The sequence below is a fragment of the Xenopus tropicalis genome, chromosome 1 (genome assembly GCF_000004195.4).
Source record: "Xenopus tropicalis strain Nigerian chromosome 1, UCB_Xtro_10.0, whole genome shotgun sequence".
Taxonomy (NCBI): domain Eukaryota; kingdom Metazoa; phylum Chordata; class Amphibia; order Anura; family Pipidae; genus Xenopus; species Xenopus tropicalis.
The window spans coordinates 35443990-35458286 of record NC_030677.2 but is presented as its reverse complement, the minus strand read 5'-3'; the positions used below and the strand labels follow the sequence as shown (position 1 = coordinate 35458286).

Below are 14297 nucleotides of genomic sequence, written 5' to 3'. Positions count from 1 at the left end.
ACTGTTTATTCTGTCAGCCAATTCTTATCCCAGTCTTACTGAAATCAAAATAAATGTGCATACCTCAATAAAAGCCACTTTTGTCTCCATAACTGTGTTACGTGACATTTCCTTACAGAAATAATCTCAACATTCTGCTCATACTAAGGGCCCTATCCATATGGGGGGGGGGGGGGGGGGGAGGTTTTGTGTACATTTAAATTAGAAAAACAACCTACAGTTAGAGGAGAGCTGACTATTTTATTCTGCCAGTTTAGGGATTTAGCATTATTTTCAGCAAAGAAATCTCTCAGCTGTGCAGTATGCAAGGAATGATGGCTCCCACGCAGCTCAGCCCTAACAAGTGCAAGTCAGAGATAGGACAGAGGAATTGGTGCATGGAGAAAACACATTTTGGTTAAATCAATACAGACTCAATGAAAAAAAATTCTGCTTACAAACATATATTTAAGCCTCATGTACATCCACTTATATGAGGCCATAATGTTATCATTTCAACTGCATTTTCATTCCGAGTTTCATCCCAGCCATGGAGTCTCATCAAGTCCCAACTGGGATTCATATTATTCCCTGGCAAATAAGTTACTGAGCGGCCCAAATACCCGCCCCACCGGCCCAATAAATAGTGAGTTTCTATAGCATCTTACAGCAGCCCCTGGCTTTGCCAGAATCCACAGATTGTCAATCTGGGCCTGGGGCTCAGGAGTCATCCATGCTGCAGTCCTGTTGGATAGCAGTAGTAAAAAGTAGCAGCAGTAATATTCTGTATGCCAATGTCCCTTTTTTACAGGTGCATTGTGTATTAATATACAGAACAATATAATTTGACCACCTATTTGGTGTATGGCCAACTACACAAAATCCATGAAATCAAAACCATAACATTTGACCTTTCCTGCGTATGACCAGACATATCAGTCTAATTACCCGATTGATGAAATCCTTAATGGGCAAACCAGCACATGGCCACTTTTATGAATATGAAGAGTTTGCTCAGCCAAAAGAGGTCAGTCACAGAGATAACTTCATGCACAAAGAAATGAAAGAGGCTAAAACACATTTTATTATCATGCAGTCATACAAATGCCTGGATAGTGAGATCACTTCCATACATAGCCCTCCCTGGGTAACGTCGCACAACTCAGAGAACCTCACCCTAATAACACCATCAAGGTGCCATGACATTAAATACAGGTCTTCCTGTGGGGACTTAAGGTGGCCATGCATGGGCAGATGTAAGCTGCCAATTCAGGTCCTTCAGATTTGGCGAGTTATCTGCCCATGTATGGGGACCCCCAGGGCTTACCTGACTGATATCTGGTATAAAATTGGCCAGATCTTGATCGGGCAGGTTTGATTCTCCCATCAGATAAGGGACCCTAGGGCCAAACGATCAAATTAGCCTGATATCGCCCACTGTAGGTGAGCATATTAGGAGATGATCTGCATGTTTGACGACCTCACCACGTGTGTATGGCCACCTTTACTGAATGCTATTGTTTGACAGGATTTAGATAGCTGACTGTCCCCACAACTTTAATGCAGAAGTCATGGATGTTCTTTGGTATAGTATACAGCAATGCCTGCCCCTGCAACAAGGAGTTTTCCTGCCAATAACTAGAGAGACAATGCTCAAGTATAAATGGGATTGTGGGTTTATGTTACGCACAGGGAGAGCAATATCGGTGCATGACTTTCTAATAAATAAATATACTGTGTCTGATTCTAGTCTGTCTTGCAGTTGCAAGCCCAGTTTGAAATGGTCAGTCATTTGCTCATAGTCTCATCTGCTCCATGGGTGCCATTCCGATTTCTCAAATGGATTGCTACATGGTCACCAAAGGTCCACAATATAAATAAAGAAATGAATCTATTAATGTGTGCATATGCTGGGCCTTGGGAGGAACAAACAGATACCATATGATTGGATGTACACAGTATGGCCACTGTTATGTTCAGCAGAAAGCAAAAGAACAGGAAGTGAAAATTGGGTGCAGCACATCCTCACTCTTCCTTATCTGCTGATCCATCATGCATTGGCCAACATAGCACATTAAAATTTTATACCTCCCCCTTTGAGGAACAGACCAATATACATGGTACAAAGATACTGGGATAGTCCACCCAACATTTTGTGTTGCCCAAAAACATTTTTCTTTCTTCCCTTGATTTATTAGGTGCTACCTACCTCTTGGGCACTTGCATAACAACTGAACTAGGAACAAGCACCCACTGTAACCTGCGGCACTAAATACCCCGCTATTTATGTCTGTAAGTTACCTTTCCATTTAGATTGTAAGCTCTATGGGACAGGGAACTCTATCCTCTTGTCTCTATCACTTAGCTCTGTGGGATCTTTAATGCAACTGTACTTTTTAATTTTGTTTGTATTCATTATTGTACTGTGTTTATCCATTATTGTAATGAACTCATTTGTTGTATTAATTTATTGTTCTGCTGCACAGCACTGAATACATAATTAGCGCTATATAAATAAAAATATACAGACATCTGGCAGCCAGAACTTTTTCAATACATTATACGATTTGCCAAAATACATGTGTAAAAGTTTTTTCTTCTTACATTTCACCATATGATAAACATTGTTCAAAAAGTACAATACCAAATGAAACAATCTTTTCATGGAATGATTTTTGCTTCCTTCAGTCCAGCAAACAGTTTTAAGAGAAAAAAAAGCATTAAAAGATGCAAACTGGTAAATATCAGGTTTAATAGGAAACATTCAGCAGAAATAATTTTACCCTGAATGCGATTATTCATAAATAGGCAAAATATGCAAAAATACAGGAAAAAAATCATTTGTGGAATAAAAATGCACATTTCAGTTTATGACACAGTAAAAAATAGGCCCCCAAATAGACTCCGAAACAGGCTGGCAGCATGATGACTTGATTATAATTATGGGCACAATGAACTTTTCGTATAGAAATTGGACTTTTGAAACAGAAAATGATCACTGAGTCTTTGGATACCCAAATGTGACTTATGTCAGATAAACACCATCATGAGAATCACAGTTTATGTAGCAACTGCACATCACAAAGATGTAATGTTGCCAGTGAATGGTTTACTAGTCCAGTTAAAGACAGTTACACAGTAACAATACAAAGGGGAAAACCAAAACAGCAATGATCCCAGAGCTTCAGATTTGTTTTGACTTCCTCTGGATCAAACTGAATCAAGTAAAAAGTCCAAAGAAAGTTTTAACGTGAAGGCCATGTGCTTTTCCCACCTACAAGTACAATCTCTTCATGATTAATAGCAACTCAAGTTTTCACAGGGGACACAATATCAATGCCAGTCTGACAGATTTGCCATAAACAATCCCAAAGGAGATATCATGAACCCCGAGGCTCTCCTAATGCTGTCATAAACTTCTGGAGATGTGATAGTGTTTATTAGAAGTTACAATTTTAATCACACATACATATTTGAACTGGTATTCTTGTTTAAAAAAAAAAAAAAACAAAAAACACAATCTCTAGGGAACCCAACCACTCCCAAATTTTAGCAACAGCTCCTGAAGTACCTTTTAAAATAAACACAGATCATTTGAGTCTCTAGATCTCAAGCAGCTGCCAAGACACAACTCCCAGCTTCCCCTCTGACTACATGGAATGCTGGGAGTTGTGTTTCAGCATCAGGCTACAAATCCCTGCATTACAAACACCTGGGTTGTTTACAGCCAACTCAAGAAGGATAGACAGCTAAACCCCATAGAAATACATGTACAATGAGATAAGAAATAGGAAAGGTACCTTCAGCTCTTTCTCTTGCCCTGTATCCAGGTGAATGGAGATGAGTTTCTGCAGCCTGGCCTTCATGGCAGCGAGTGAGTAACTTGTACACAACTAATACAATGCATTAGAAGTGGCTGCCAGTGCCCAGGCTGCTCCTTCCCGAACATGCTTGTGGGAGCTCTCACTTCCTAACGCTTTCAAGCACCAACAGCGGCGCCCCGACCAATCGCAGAGCTGCTAGGGGGACTCGCAGGGCTCTGCCTCTCCCCATTGGGCAGGGCGGGCAGGGAAGGAACGCCCTGTGTCAGACTCCTGAAGCCGCTGCCTGGGCTGGAAACGCGGGCTATTGAAAGCGAACACAGCTCCGTGTGGAAATGGAATGTTCTACTGCATTGCTTCCTGCGGGGGGCGCTTGTAGGGAGTGGTAGATAGGGCTCTTGCTCTGGGCCACTGGGGACAAATATCGTGTAAAATTGCTTATTTTTATACAAGGATAAGACTGTGGTTCCCAAACCGTCGGGTTGGTTTGGCAAGAATGCCTATGTACAACCTGCGCTTCCCAATGCTCAAGTGTAAGTCGCAGGGAAGTGTTGCAGGGTCAAAAGAGTCAAAGTGCCCCTCTGGGCCACATGAAATGAACTTTAATGGCAAGTACCCTGGCTGAGGCACAAGTTATAAATGACATTAGTAGCAGTGACAGGCAGAGTAGGGCAAAACAACACTTGCCACCATCAGAGCCTCATGAACAATTAGTTAAGAACTGCTGAATGGTAGTTGGTTGGGCATCCAGGGGCTTTGCCAGTCCTCCTTTCCCCCATCATATTGGGCTAAGGCCTCCATGTTATTCTTTGGGTTTCTCTCCTAGGGCACAGATACTATTAATGGTTCTATTTAGTCCACCCAACAAACTGGATGCCACTAGTGTCCCCATGCTGTTTAACACATACACATATAAATATTTATAACAGTGATGCCTGATAAGGAGGAAAGTATCAGTGCTGTCTGATCCAGGTGTGCTATGAGCTAAGCTGAATCTACTTTAGGTGCTTTATTGTTATTATTATAAATCTGCAGTATTTCCTTTTCCAGCCTTCATACTCTTATATGTCTGTGCCAGAGAAAAGAGCAAATCCTTAAAAAAGACATTAAAAGAAAACATTATTACTTTGATCTATCCATACTGTGCCTTGTGTGTGCATCCTCTGAGACTAAGAATTAATTCATTCTGTCTGGCCTGCAGGCACTGGGTGCATGGGGTGGATAAGGCAATGGGCCCCAGCACTGTCTGGGCTTCCTTCTTATAGTATGGGCTATTTGGTGGATTTGCAAAGATGAACTTTTGCCATTAAAGGAGAAGGAACAGCCATAAGCACTTACAGTGATGCTGCATTGAGTCCTCTATCAAAAGAAACAGGATTTCTATTTTTGTAAACATGTTCCAGTGTCTGACTTCCTCTCTCAGAAGCATCCTTAATTCCCGGGGCCAGAGTCTGCTCAGTTCTCTCCTTTCTCCTGCTCCCCCCTCCCATGTGAATGCTAAGAACTTCCTCTCCCCTCCCTTAGGAATGTGGGATCTCAGCTATAATGGCTAGAGAATGCAGGAAGGAAGCTACTTAAAATGGCAGCTGCTATCTTAAGCAAACCAAGAAAGCTTATAAAACTGTTTACTCAGCTATGGTGGTTTCTGTAGTTTCTGCAGAATAAATATATTGTTCTAGGTGGCACTAATGTGGCAAATCTATTGGCAGTAAAATGCCAAAATGACTTTCCTTCTCCTTTAAAGGAACTGTATACACTTCTATTAAAAAATGCCTCTTTTGCTCATTTATTAAAGGAGTCTTGACTGGACGAAGTCTGGCTGGGTGTTAAAAAATTAAGTGCATGTGCTTGAAATAATGTTTTTACTGCTTCTATTACGGGTGTCAGATACTAAAGTACATGTATACACAAAATAAATCCTGTGTTGCTTTTGATAGAGGACTTCTGTGAGTGCTTATGGCTGTATTTACACAGACCTTTCTGATAAAGCTTACTTAGTTTTTACCTTTCCTTCTCCTTTAATCCACCATTTTGTGCTGGCGTGTGTGCTCCCTCAGAGATCACATGACCAAAAATAATGCAGCTCTAACTGTAACAGGAAGTAGTGTGGAAGCAAAAGGCAGAACTAGCATGTGGCCTAGCATGTACATATGCCTTGGCTTGTTTGTGTACATTGTGAATCCTGTGATCCCAGGGGGTGGCCCTTAATTCTTAAAATGGCAATTTTCTATTTAGTACCCAATAGCACATACTACTAAAAACGTATATTTTTATGAAAATGGTTCATTTAGATGAAGCAGGGTTTTACATATGAGCTTGTTTATGCAATATAGTTTTATAGAGACCTACATTGTTTAGGGCAGTGTTTTTCAACCTTTTTTGGGCAAAGGCACACTTGTTTCATGAAAAAAATCACGAGGCACACCACCATTAGAAAATGTTAAAAAATTTAACTCTGTGCCCAGCAGCAGTGCCCCCCTAGTACATTGGTGCCCAGCAGCAGTGCCCCCTAGTACATTGGTGCCAAGAGCAGTGCCCCCCTAGTACATTGGTGCCCAGCAGCAGTGCCCCCCTAGTACATTGGTGCCAAGAGCAGTGCCCCCCTAGTACATTGGTGCCCTGCCTACGGCACACCAGGCAACATCTCGCGGCACACTAGTGTGCCGCGGAACAGTGGTTGAAAAACGCTGGTTTAGGGGTATAGTTTTCCTTTAAGCCCTAAACCTTGGATGGGGAGTAAGTCCCAGATAAAATGTCAACTAGGGTAAAATCTGGTTTAAAATGCCTTTCTCTCCTACTTACTCCTGGTACCAGAGTTTGGCGCCAATACATAGGGTTCCCGGATGTTCTAACAAAGCTTTTCTGTTTTGGCACCAATGTATAGGGTTCCCAGATACTCTAGCAAACAACTTCTGGTTTGGCACCAATGTATAGGGTTCCCAGATACTCTAGCAAACAACTTCTGGTTTGGCACCAATGTATAGGGTTCCCAGATGCTCTAGCAATGCTCTTTTGGTTTGGCACCAATGTATAGGGTTCCCAGATACTCTAGCAAACAACTTCTGGTTTGACACCAATGTATAGGGTTCCCAGATGCTCTAGCAAACAACTTCTGGTTTGGTACCAATGTATAGGGTTCCCAGATGCTCTACCAAACAACTTCTGGTTTGGAACCAATGTATAGGGTTTCCAGATGCTCTAGCAAACAACTTCTGGTTTGGCACCAATGTATAGGGTTCCCAGATGCTCTAGCAAACAACTTCTGGTTTGGCACCAATGTATAGGGTTCCCAGATGCTCTAGCAAACAACTTCTGGTTTGGCACCAATGTATAGGGTTCCCAGATGCTCTAGCAAACAACTTCTGGTTTGGCACCAATGTATTGGGTTCCCAGATGCCCTAGCAAACAACTTCTGGTTTGGAACCAATGTATTGGGTTCCCAGATGCTCTAGCAAACAACATCTGGTTTGGCACCAAGTATAGAGATTGGGGGAGGACCAATGTTTGGCCTTAACAACTGAGTAATCTCTAATATATTGTACAAGAGCGGGCCCCAGGGTAGCCTGCGCACACTAGTACAGTGGGCCACCTAAATAGTTCCAGGACAGTGCCCAGTTACTGATACTGTGTTTTACAAGTTTATAGAAAAGAATAATGGTCAATGTGGCCCCCACATAATGGGTACTAAACAATGGGATGAAAGTTACAGGGGGAGTAAGTGAGTGGGATTCTGGCCACATCTCTGGTTTATAGCAGCTTGATGATCTCAGAAGGCTGTTACCAAATAAAGGCAGAGCATTCTTAGCGTAGTTTTGTTTCATGTTAGTGAGGGATTAAACACACAGGGCTACAGGGCCAAGAGGGAAAGCAGCTAAAGTGTCTTTATCAATATTTATGTGAATGTACAACAATAGACTGTAGTACATTCCAGGCCTCTTGAAAGCATGCAAAAAGGTGTTCATTACACTGTATTCAAGGTTTACAAAACTACATTTCTGTATGTTTTCATTGTTGCTCCCATAATACTGAATGAATAGAAATACAAGTTGGCATACTTACAGAGACAGACGAAAAAATACCCCTACTATTATATTACAGATTCAATATAATAACATATTATATGTAAATCCCACTGCTGTTTTTCCATCAGTGTAAACTGAAATTAATTTATTTAAAAGGGATTGTTAACCTTTAAATTATCTTTTAGTATGATGTAGAGCCTGCTATTCTGAGACAATTTGTAATTGGACTTCATTTTTTATTGTTTGCGTTTTTTTAAGTTATTTAGCTTTTTGTTCAGTAGCTCCTCGGTTTGGAATTTCAGCAGCTATCTGCTTGCTAGGTTCCAATTTTACCTAATAACCAGGCAGTGATATGCAAATGAGACCACAATATGAATTGAGGACAGCCTACACAGAATGATAAGCAAAAGTAGTGATAAAATTAAAATTGTAGCATCACAGTGGCAGCTGGGGTCAGTGGCCCTCATATGAAAGCTCAAAAGAGTCAGAAGAGAAAGGAAAATAATTAAAAAACTATAAAAAATGAAGACCAATTGCAAAGTTGCTAGGAACAGGCCATTCTATAACATACTAAAAGTTAACCTGAGGGTAAACAACCCCTTTAAAGGGACAGTATATACCCAAAAACACCTTTGCTAAAATTGAACACAATAAATAAGACTCTCTGTCTACCTTTGCACAAATAAACCATGCCTTATCTAAAAAAAAAAACCTTTGAGCAATTGATTATCAGGGACTCCTCAGTGGACTGGTAATTAGATTTATCAACTCAAGAAGAAGGAAGGACTTAAGTGAAACTGACTTTATATTCTTTTTAATGCCAAAAATAACAGAAACCATAGATATTTTTTAATTAAAAGAACAGGCAAATGCAGATTCAGGACAAGCCCCATTCATTGAACTCATATTGAAAAGGGGTGTACACTGTCCCTTTAAGGCAACTATTAAGCAACAATAAAAAAAAAAATTAAAAAATGTTACTTAGGTACTGGTCACTTCTACTGCTCCTTAATAAGCCACTTAAACAGTATTGATTTTCTCCACCGACCGAAGAAAATGCTGTGTGTGTATTCTGTGCCAGGAATGTAAACAGTTAACAGTGTCAGTATCATTGGAATATCTGGTACAGCTAGGCTTAAAGTATAGCTATATATCTGAGCTTCTTGGAATAAACCTACAATGTAGTGTACCAGTCTTTGATGGACAAGTTCCAATTTTTACAGACAAATATCTTAAAAGGGAATAAAATGTAAACCATCTGACTGTGCTGGCTAAGCAATGGGGAGTGGGAGCCGCCATACTAATACAGATCTTTAGGAGATTTATGATGACGCTGCTCAGATTATCCAGAAAGGCTCTGTACTCATTAAAATAACCATTCAAAAAGAAATCCTGGTGGGTTATGCACAATCTCAAATCAAGTTTTACAAGTACCTGGAATGTACCATTGCACTGCCTGTCACAGAGCTGAGCATACTCTCAATCCTCAGTTAGAAATGTGATTCCAAAACTAAATAAGGTTTAAAGGTTGGACACACAAATAACATTTTTCATGTATAATCAGTAATGTATAATAACTGTGGGAATAGTTTTGAGCAATGAACCTTAATTTATTTTAACAAATTCAATGGAAAGGCCATTATAATTACTAACATTTTTCATGATAATGTGGCCGTAATGGCACGGTTGCTTTTATTGCTCCTTTTCTCACTAGTCCAGCAGCAACTGGATATTGACTTTCCTTTGTCCATGGCATGAGTTTTGAGAAATTTTGGGTTCATTATCTTATGGCACACCATTTGGTTTAATGTTATTGTAAGGTTACACATATTAAGGGGCCCATTCATTAAACCACGATTTACCTCGAATGAGAAAAATTCGTATTTTTTCTAATTGTTCGAACTTTTCGTATTGACCACGATATTATTTTTAAAATAGTACATATTTTTAGTGGTTTTCGTTAAATTCCACAAAAAATTGTATTTTTCACAAACACAACAACCATTTCGGAATTCATTCAAGGTTTGGTATCGTGACTTTCTTTTGGTCAGCTTGGAGCTGTAGAGTGCCACTGAGTCCTGTGGAAGGCTTCCAAAATCATGCATTGATGTTTCAAAGCCAGAAAGGTTTTCGCGCTGTTTACGATTGTTCGGATACGAAAATTTCATGACTTTTGGATCGCAACATTTTCATACCAAAAAAAGAATTTTCGTGCAATTTTTGCACATCAGAAATTATTGGGCTTTTTTCCAATCTTGGTTTTAATTGGCGAAAAAACTCACCACAATTAACCTTCAGGCTGGGCTCCTAGCAGTATCTTGGAAAGCACATAGAGATTCCCCACATATCAGACTGGGATAGGGAGGCACCACTACAGTTTAGTTACCACTGTGCTGCGAAAGCATTATGTATAATAAAGAAAATCAAGTGCATTTTTGTGGTAATATTAAAGTGGTTCACACAAAAGTTTGTCCATCAGAGCAGCAACTGGATCAGGAGGGGAACCAGTTTAGTGCCATACAGAATGCTGCAGTTCACTTGCTCAACAGGATTTTCGACCATGCTCAATCTATAACTGAATGAGGCCAATTCCATATTAATAAGCATAACAATCAATCTGACCTTTATGCCAGTGGGCTGCAAATTCAGTGACAAATAGACTGAGCTGCACCTAATATATATGTATAGGGACATTTAAGTTTCATAAAAGTATTCCTAATATGCAGGAAACCCAGAAATGCAGAATTCTAAACATTTAAGGCAACAAGCTTACACTAATCATTTTTACATGTACTTTGGATTTGTTGGAGGTTTATAGGACAAGAATGAGAATAAAGATTGCCTTTTGGTTTAGAGATAAAGGCAGCTGCTCAGAAGGGAAGGATGCCTGTGTAGGAAGCATTTAATAAACTACATCTATCATGTCTGCATTATAGGGGAGGAAATCCTCTATAGGAATTCTATAATTACACAAGCCTTTATCATTACAGGAACTGATTTAAAAGTGTAGGTTTAATGCAGGGAAAGAATGGATTAATTCTATATATTGGTCTAAAGTAAATTTCTGTTTGTGATGTACAATTAGGGTTACTACCTGGCTGGTATTTTTCTGGCCTGGCTAGTAAGAATTATGCTTAGCTCCAACTGTAATACAGAAAAGATATAAAAAATCATTGTTGTCTTTATAAAGGGGTATTCAGCAAAGCTGCAGCTAGTGGCACTATATTACAATAAATATAATAAATGCAATTATATGAGATAGAGGATAGATGATAGATAGATAGATAGATAGATAGATAGATAGATAGATAGATAGATACCAATAGGCTTTAAAGAATTTGACAGTTTGGTATGCACCTTGATCAGGCCCAATCATGCTACAATCCACCCATGTATTGGCTGTATTGCCTAAATCCAGCTTTTTTTCTGGCATAACACTGTTACATTTACCACCCTCTCTCTCAGATGAGCCCTCGCAAAGGTGGAGAAAAGATCAGATGAGGCTGAGCTTTAACTGTACACTGTACATCTGTTTGAAACAACAAAGGGCACCAGTGGTTCTTGATCTAGAGATCTCTTTAACAAGAGCAGAATAATGATAATTCAGACACAGCAGCGCAACACACAGAGTTCTCTTAGGGTTTACTGACACACCATAAGTATTGTCTTCCAGTGCCTCAGTGTAAGGAATGCCCAATGTCGCTCCACTATCCGCCTGTGCCACATCAAAAATAGTGACTCCCATGGCCCCCACATGGGTCGAGGCGCTTGCACAATAAAGTAACACGCACTGAGGGCCCAGGTTCAATGCCCTAGTATAGGACTTTCTTCTACAAGTTCCTGGATGCTTTGAAATTGCTGTGGACTATTTGCCTGCCTGAACTCATCTTCCTCCTTGGGCCCAGCAGGAGCCGAGCAGGCCCTGACATTCAGGCTGCCTAAAGGTGCTCTTAGGGATTACAAACAGAATCCCTACCACTTGAGTACCTACACTTGGTGAGTACCACCTGTGGAACCTCCCCACCCTAAATACCCTTAGTGAAGCACAAACTATTCTTTGTAGCTGCCCTGTCTATCTCACCAGTGCTACAGGATCCCCTATCTACTGTCTACACTGTTAGGAATACCTTTGCCCTGACCCACTAAGGGGTTTTCTTTAAAACATTAAGCTTCATACTGGGACTTTATGCCCCAGACACATCCAGCTCCAGCACTAGATGGAACTATATGCTCCTCCTCTTATATAAACTATGGACAGGAACAACCCACACTACCCCAAGACCTATTGGAACTCATCTCCCATAAGCTACAGCTACCAGGACTTTGTGCAAAGAATGATATTGTTTTATTTTACTTTTTGGGAGTGTCAACATGGAAACCTTCCTGTTGCATCCAGGAAGTGACCTCATTACTGTTTGAAAGTGATTTCACTTCCTGACTGCCTGATTATGTTTGCAGCCCAAAAAGAGAAAGTCTATTGTTATCAGTGAAATAAAAATTTTTAAATGAACAAAGATAGGGATTAATGAATATGGGTGAATAGGCGGGGGAGAATTGAAAAACATGCCATTGATTGGAAGGCTTGGGTAGCATGGAAATCTGCACAAAACATGCCTAAGCAGCTCTGTTAAGTGTTATACACAATTGCTATGAATTAGAAATATATTTTGCTTAATTTTTAGTGCATATATATATATATATATATACACACATACAGCAGTTGTCTTTACACAGGGGCCTGTATAAGTCCAGTGTCCAGCAAATGAAAACAAACCTATGGAGCAAACATATTTACCACACAGAGGTACAGTTTTGTGTACCAGATGGAGTCAGACCTACAGGAAAGGTTCCTTACACTAGGCCTATTCTCCTGTGAGCACTAACCGTTAGTGAAACTTGTGCTAATCCTTCTCAGTATTCAGGGAACTCTGAATGGAGTCACTTGTAATAAGCAAACGAAGCAGAACTGTAGAGGGAAACTGGATATTAGCAAAGTCCAGTTAATGGTAACTAATAGCAAGTATCAGGGATGCAGGGACAATTCTATGCTTCTGGGGCTACAACCTAGGGGCCACAGACTTAGCATGGCGAAAATTCATCAAATCAGTTCACATAAATGACATTAAATACAAAAGCAGTGATAATGGGGACTGTTGGGCATTGCAGTTAAGAATCTATTCTTTTACTCTACTGGATAGAAAAACACCATTCATTCTATAATACATAGTACTTATTGGAATACAATAATTTAGCAGGGCTGCTTTGAAACTAATGTAAACTCCAAAAAGACTCATGGACATGGTGTTTTGACCACTGCCTTTAATCAACTGTTACTGTTCCCATAAAAGAGCAAGGGGAAACAATGTAGGGCTTATTTACAAACTCCACTCCAAAATGACCATGAAACTGAGCTCTCGTTAATGCCATTCATTATACCCTTGTGCTTGTGAATATTTGCAGGAAGTGCCAATGAGCCCACCTAGCCTTCTCTGATGATCAGTACAGACATCGATCCTATGGAACCCTGGAATTGGCAGTAGTTTCAGGGTTTCAATGTGTTTCAATAGCCACAGTAATGCCTTCAATTGTGCAAAGAGGGAAACAGTTCTGTTGTGCTCTATATTTTATTTCATCAAGTGTTTTATTTTTTCAATGGCAGAAGTTAAAAAGCCATAGGCAACCAGTAATGGGGGTATGATTACTGACCACTAGTTTGCATCCACCCTGGCTACCAGAAAGCTCCTGTTTCCCAGTTTGAGAGAAGCAGGGGCCGTAAAAAAATATACACAGTAGTACTGGGAAAAGAGAAAGGCTAAAGAGGAGTTTGGTGCCCAGTTTAGGGAATTGTACATACATCTTTGTATATAACACCACTTGCCATATTTGAGAAGAGATCTGACAGCCTGTATGAAAGTGTGCTGTTTAAATGAGTTTAAGCCGGGAGAAATGCCAGTGCTCGGAGAAGAGACTGCCGTCCAAAAAGGTTGGCATTATCACCATAGAGACTGGCAGCCTAGAGATGCTGGCATGATTAACCTTTTGTGTACAAAATAACATGAACAACTGTTGGGAGAGCCTTCATGCAACTGTTCTTTAAATGAGAATTAAGGGCTTGATTTGGCAACAAAGGAGGAACAAATCAGAACACAAAAACCCTTTAACTACACTTATTCCAGTATTTGGATGTGCGTGTCCTTGTACAAACAGAAAGATAATACTTATTATTATGCACTAAGGCAAACAACTGAGATCTTGTACACACATTTGTCTAAGAGCTATTTTACTTGACAGTACATTAACACTAGGTGGCACTCTATCACTACAAGTGTTGCAAATTGGCACACATTCTGTCTTCTGGCACACAAACGGCTGTTGCTGTAACAGACACTCTTAGAAACAGCCTTCCCTTTATTCTCTCTATTTGTGCATGAACACCGTGACATTGATGTTAGTATCCTGTCAATATGTTAGTTGT

General features: G+C 40.2%; 1 protein-coding gene across 6 annotated transcripts in view; it reads right to left on the bottom strand.

Annotated features, from left to right (window-relative positions):
- Nucleotides 1–14297, bottom strand: part of tbc1d1 (TBC1 domain family member 1) — a 103728-nt gene that overhangs the window by 77161 nt on the left and 12270 nt on the right. The window contains exon 1 of one of the 6 annotated variants that reach the window (XM_004910931.2): nt 3780–3956. The exons of 4 other annotated variants lie outside the window; for them this stretch is intronic. In XM_004910931.2, coding sequence (XP_004910988.2) covers nt 3780–3845 — 66 coding nt within the window. In that variant the 5' untranslated portion in view covers nt 3846–3956. Of the gene's footprint in view, nt 1–3779; nt 3957–14297 lie in introns of those variants that run through there. One more of the 6 variants, XM_004910933.3, reaches the window with a different exon arrangement.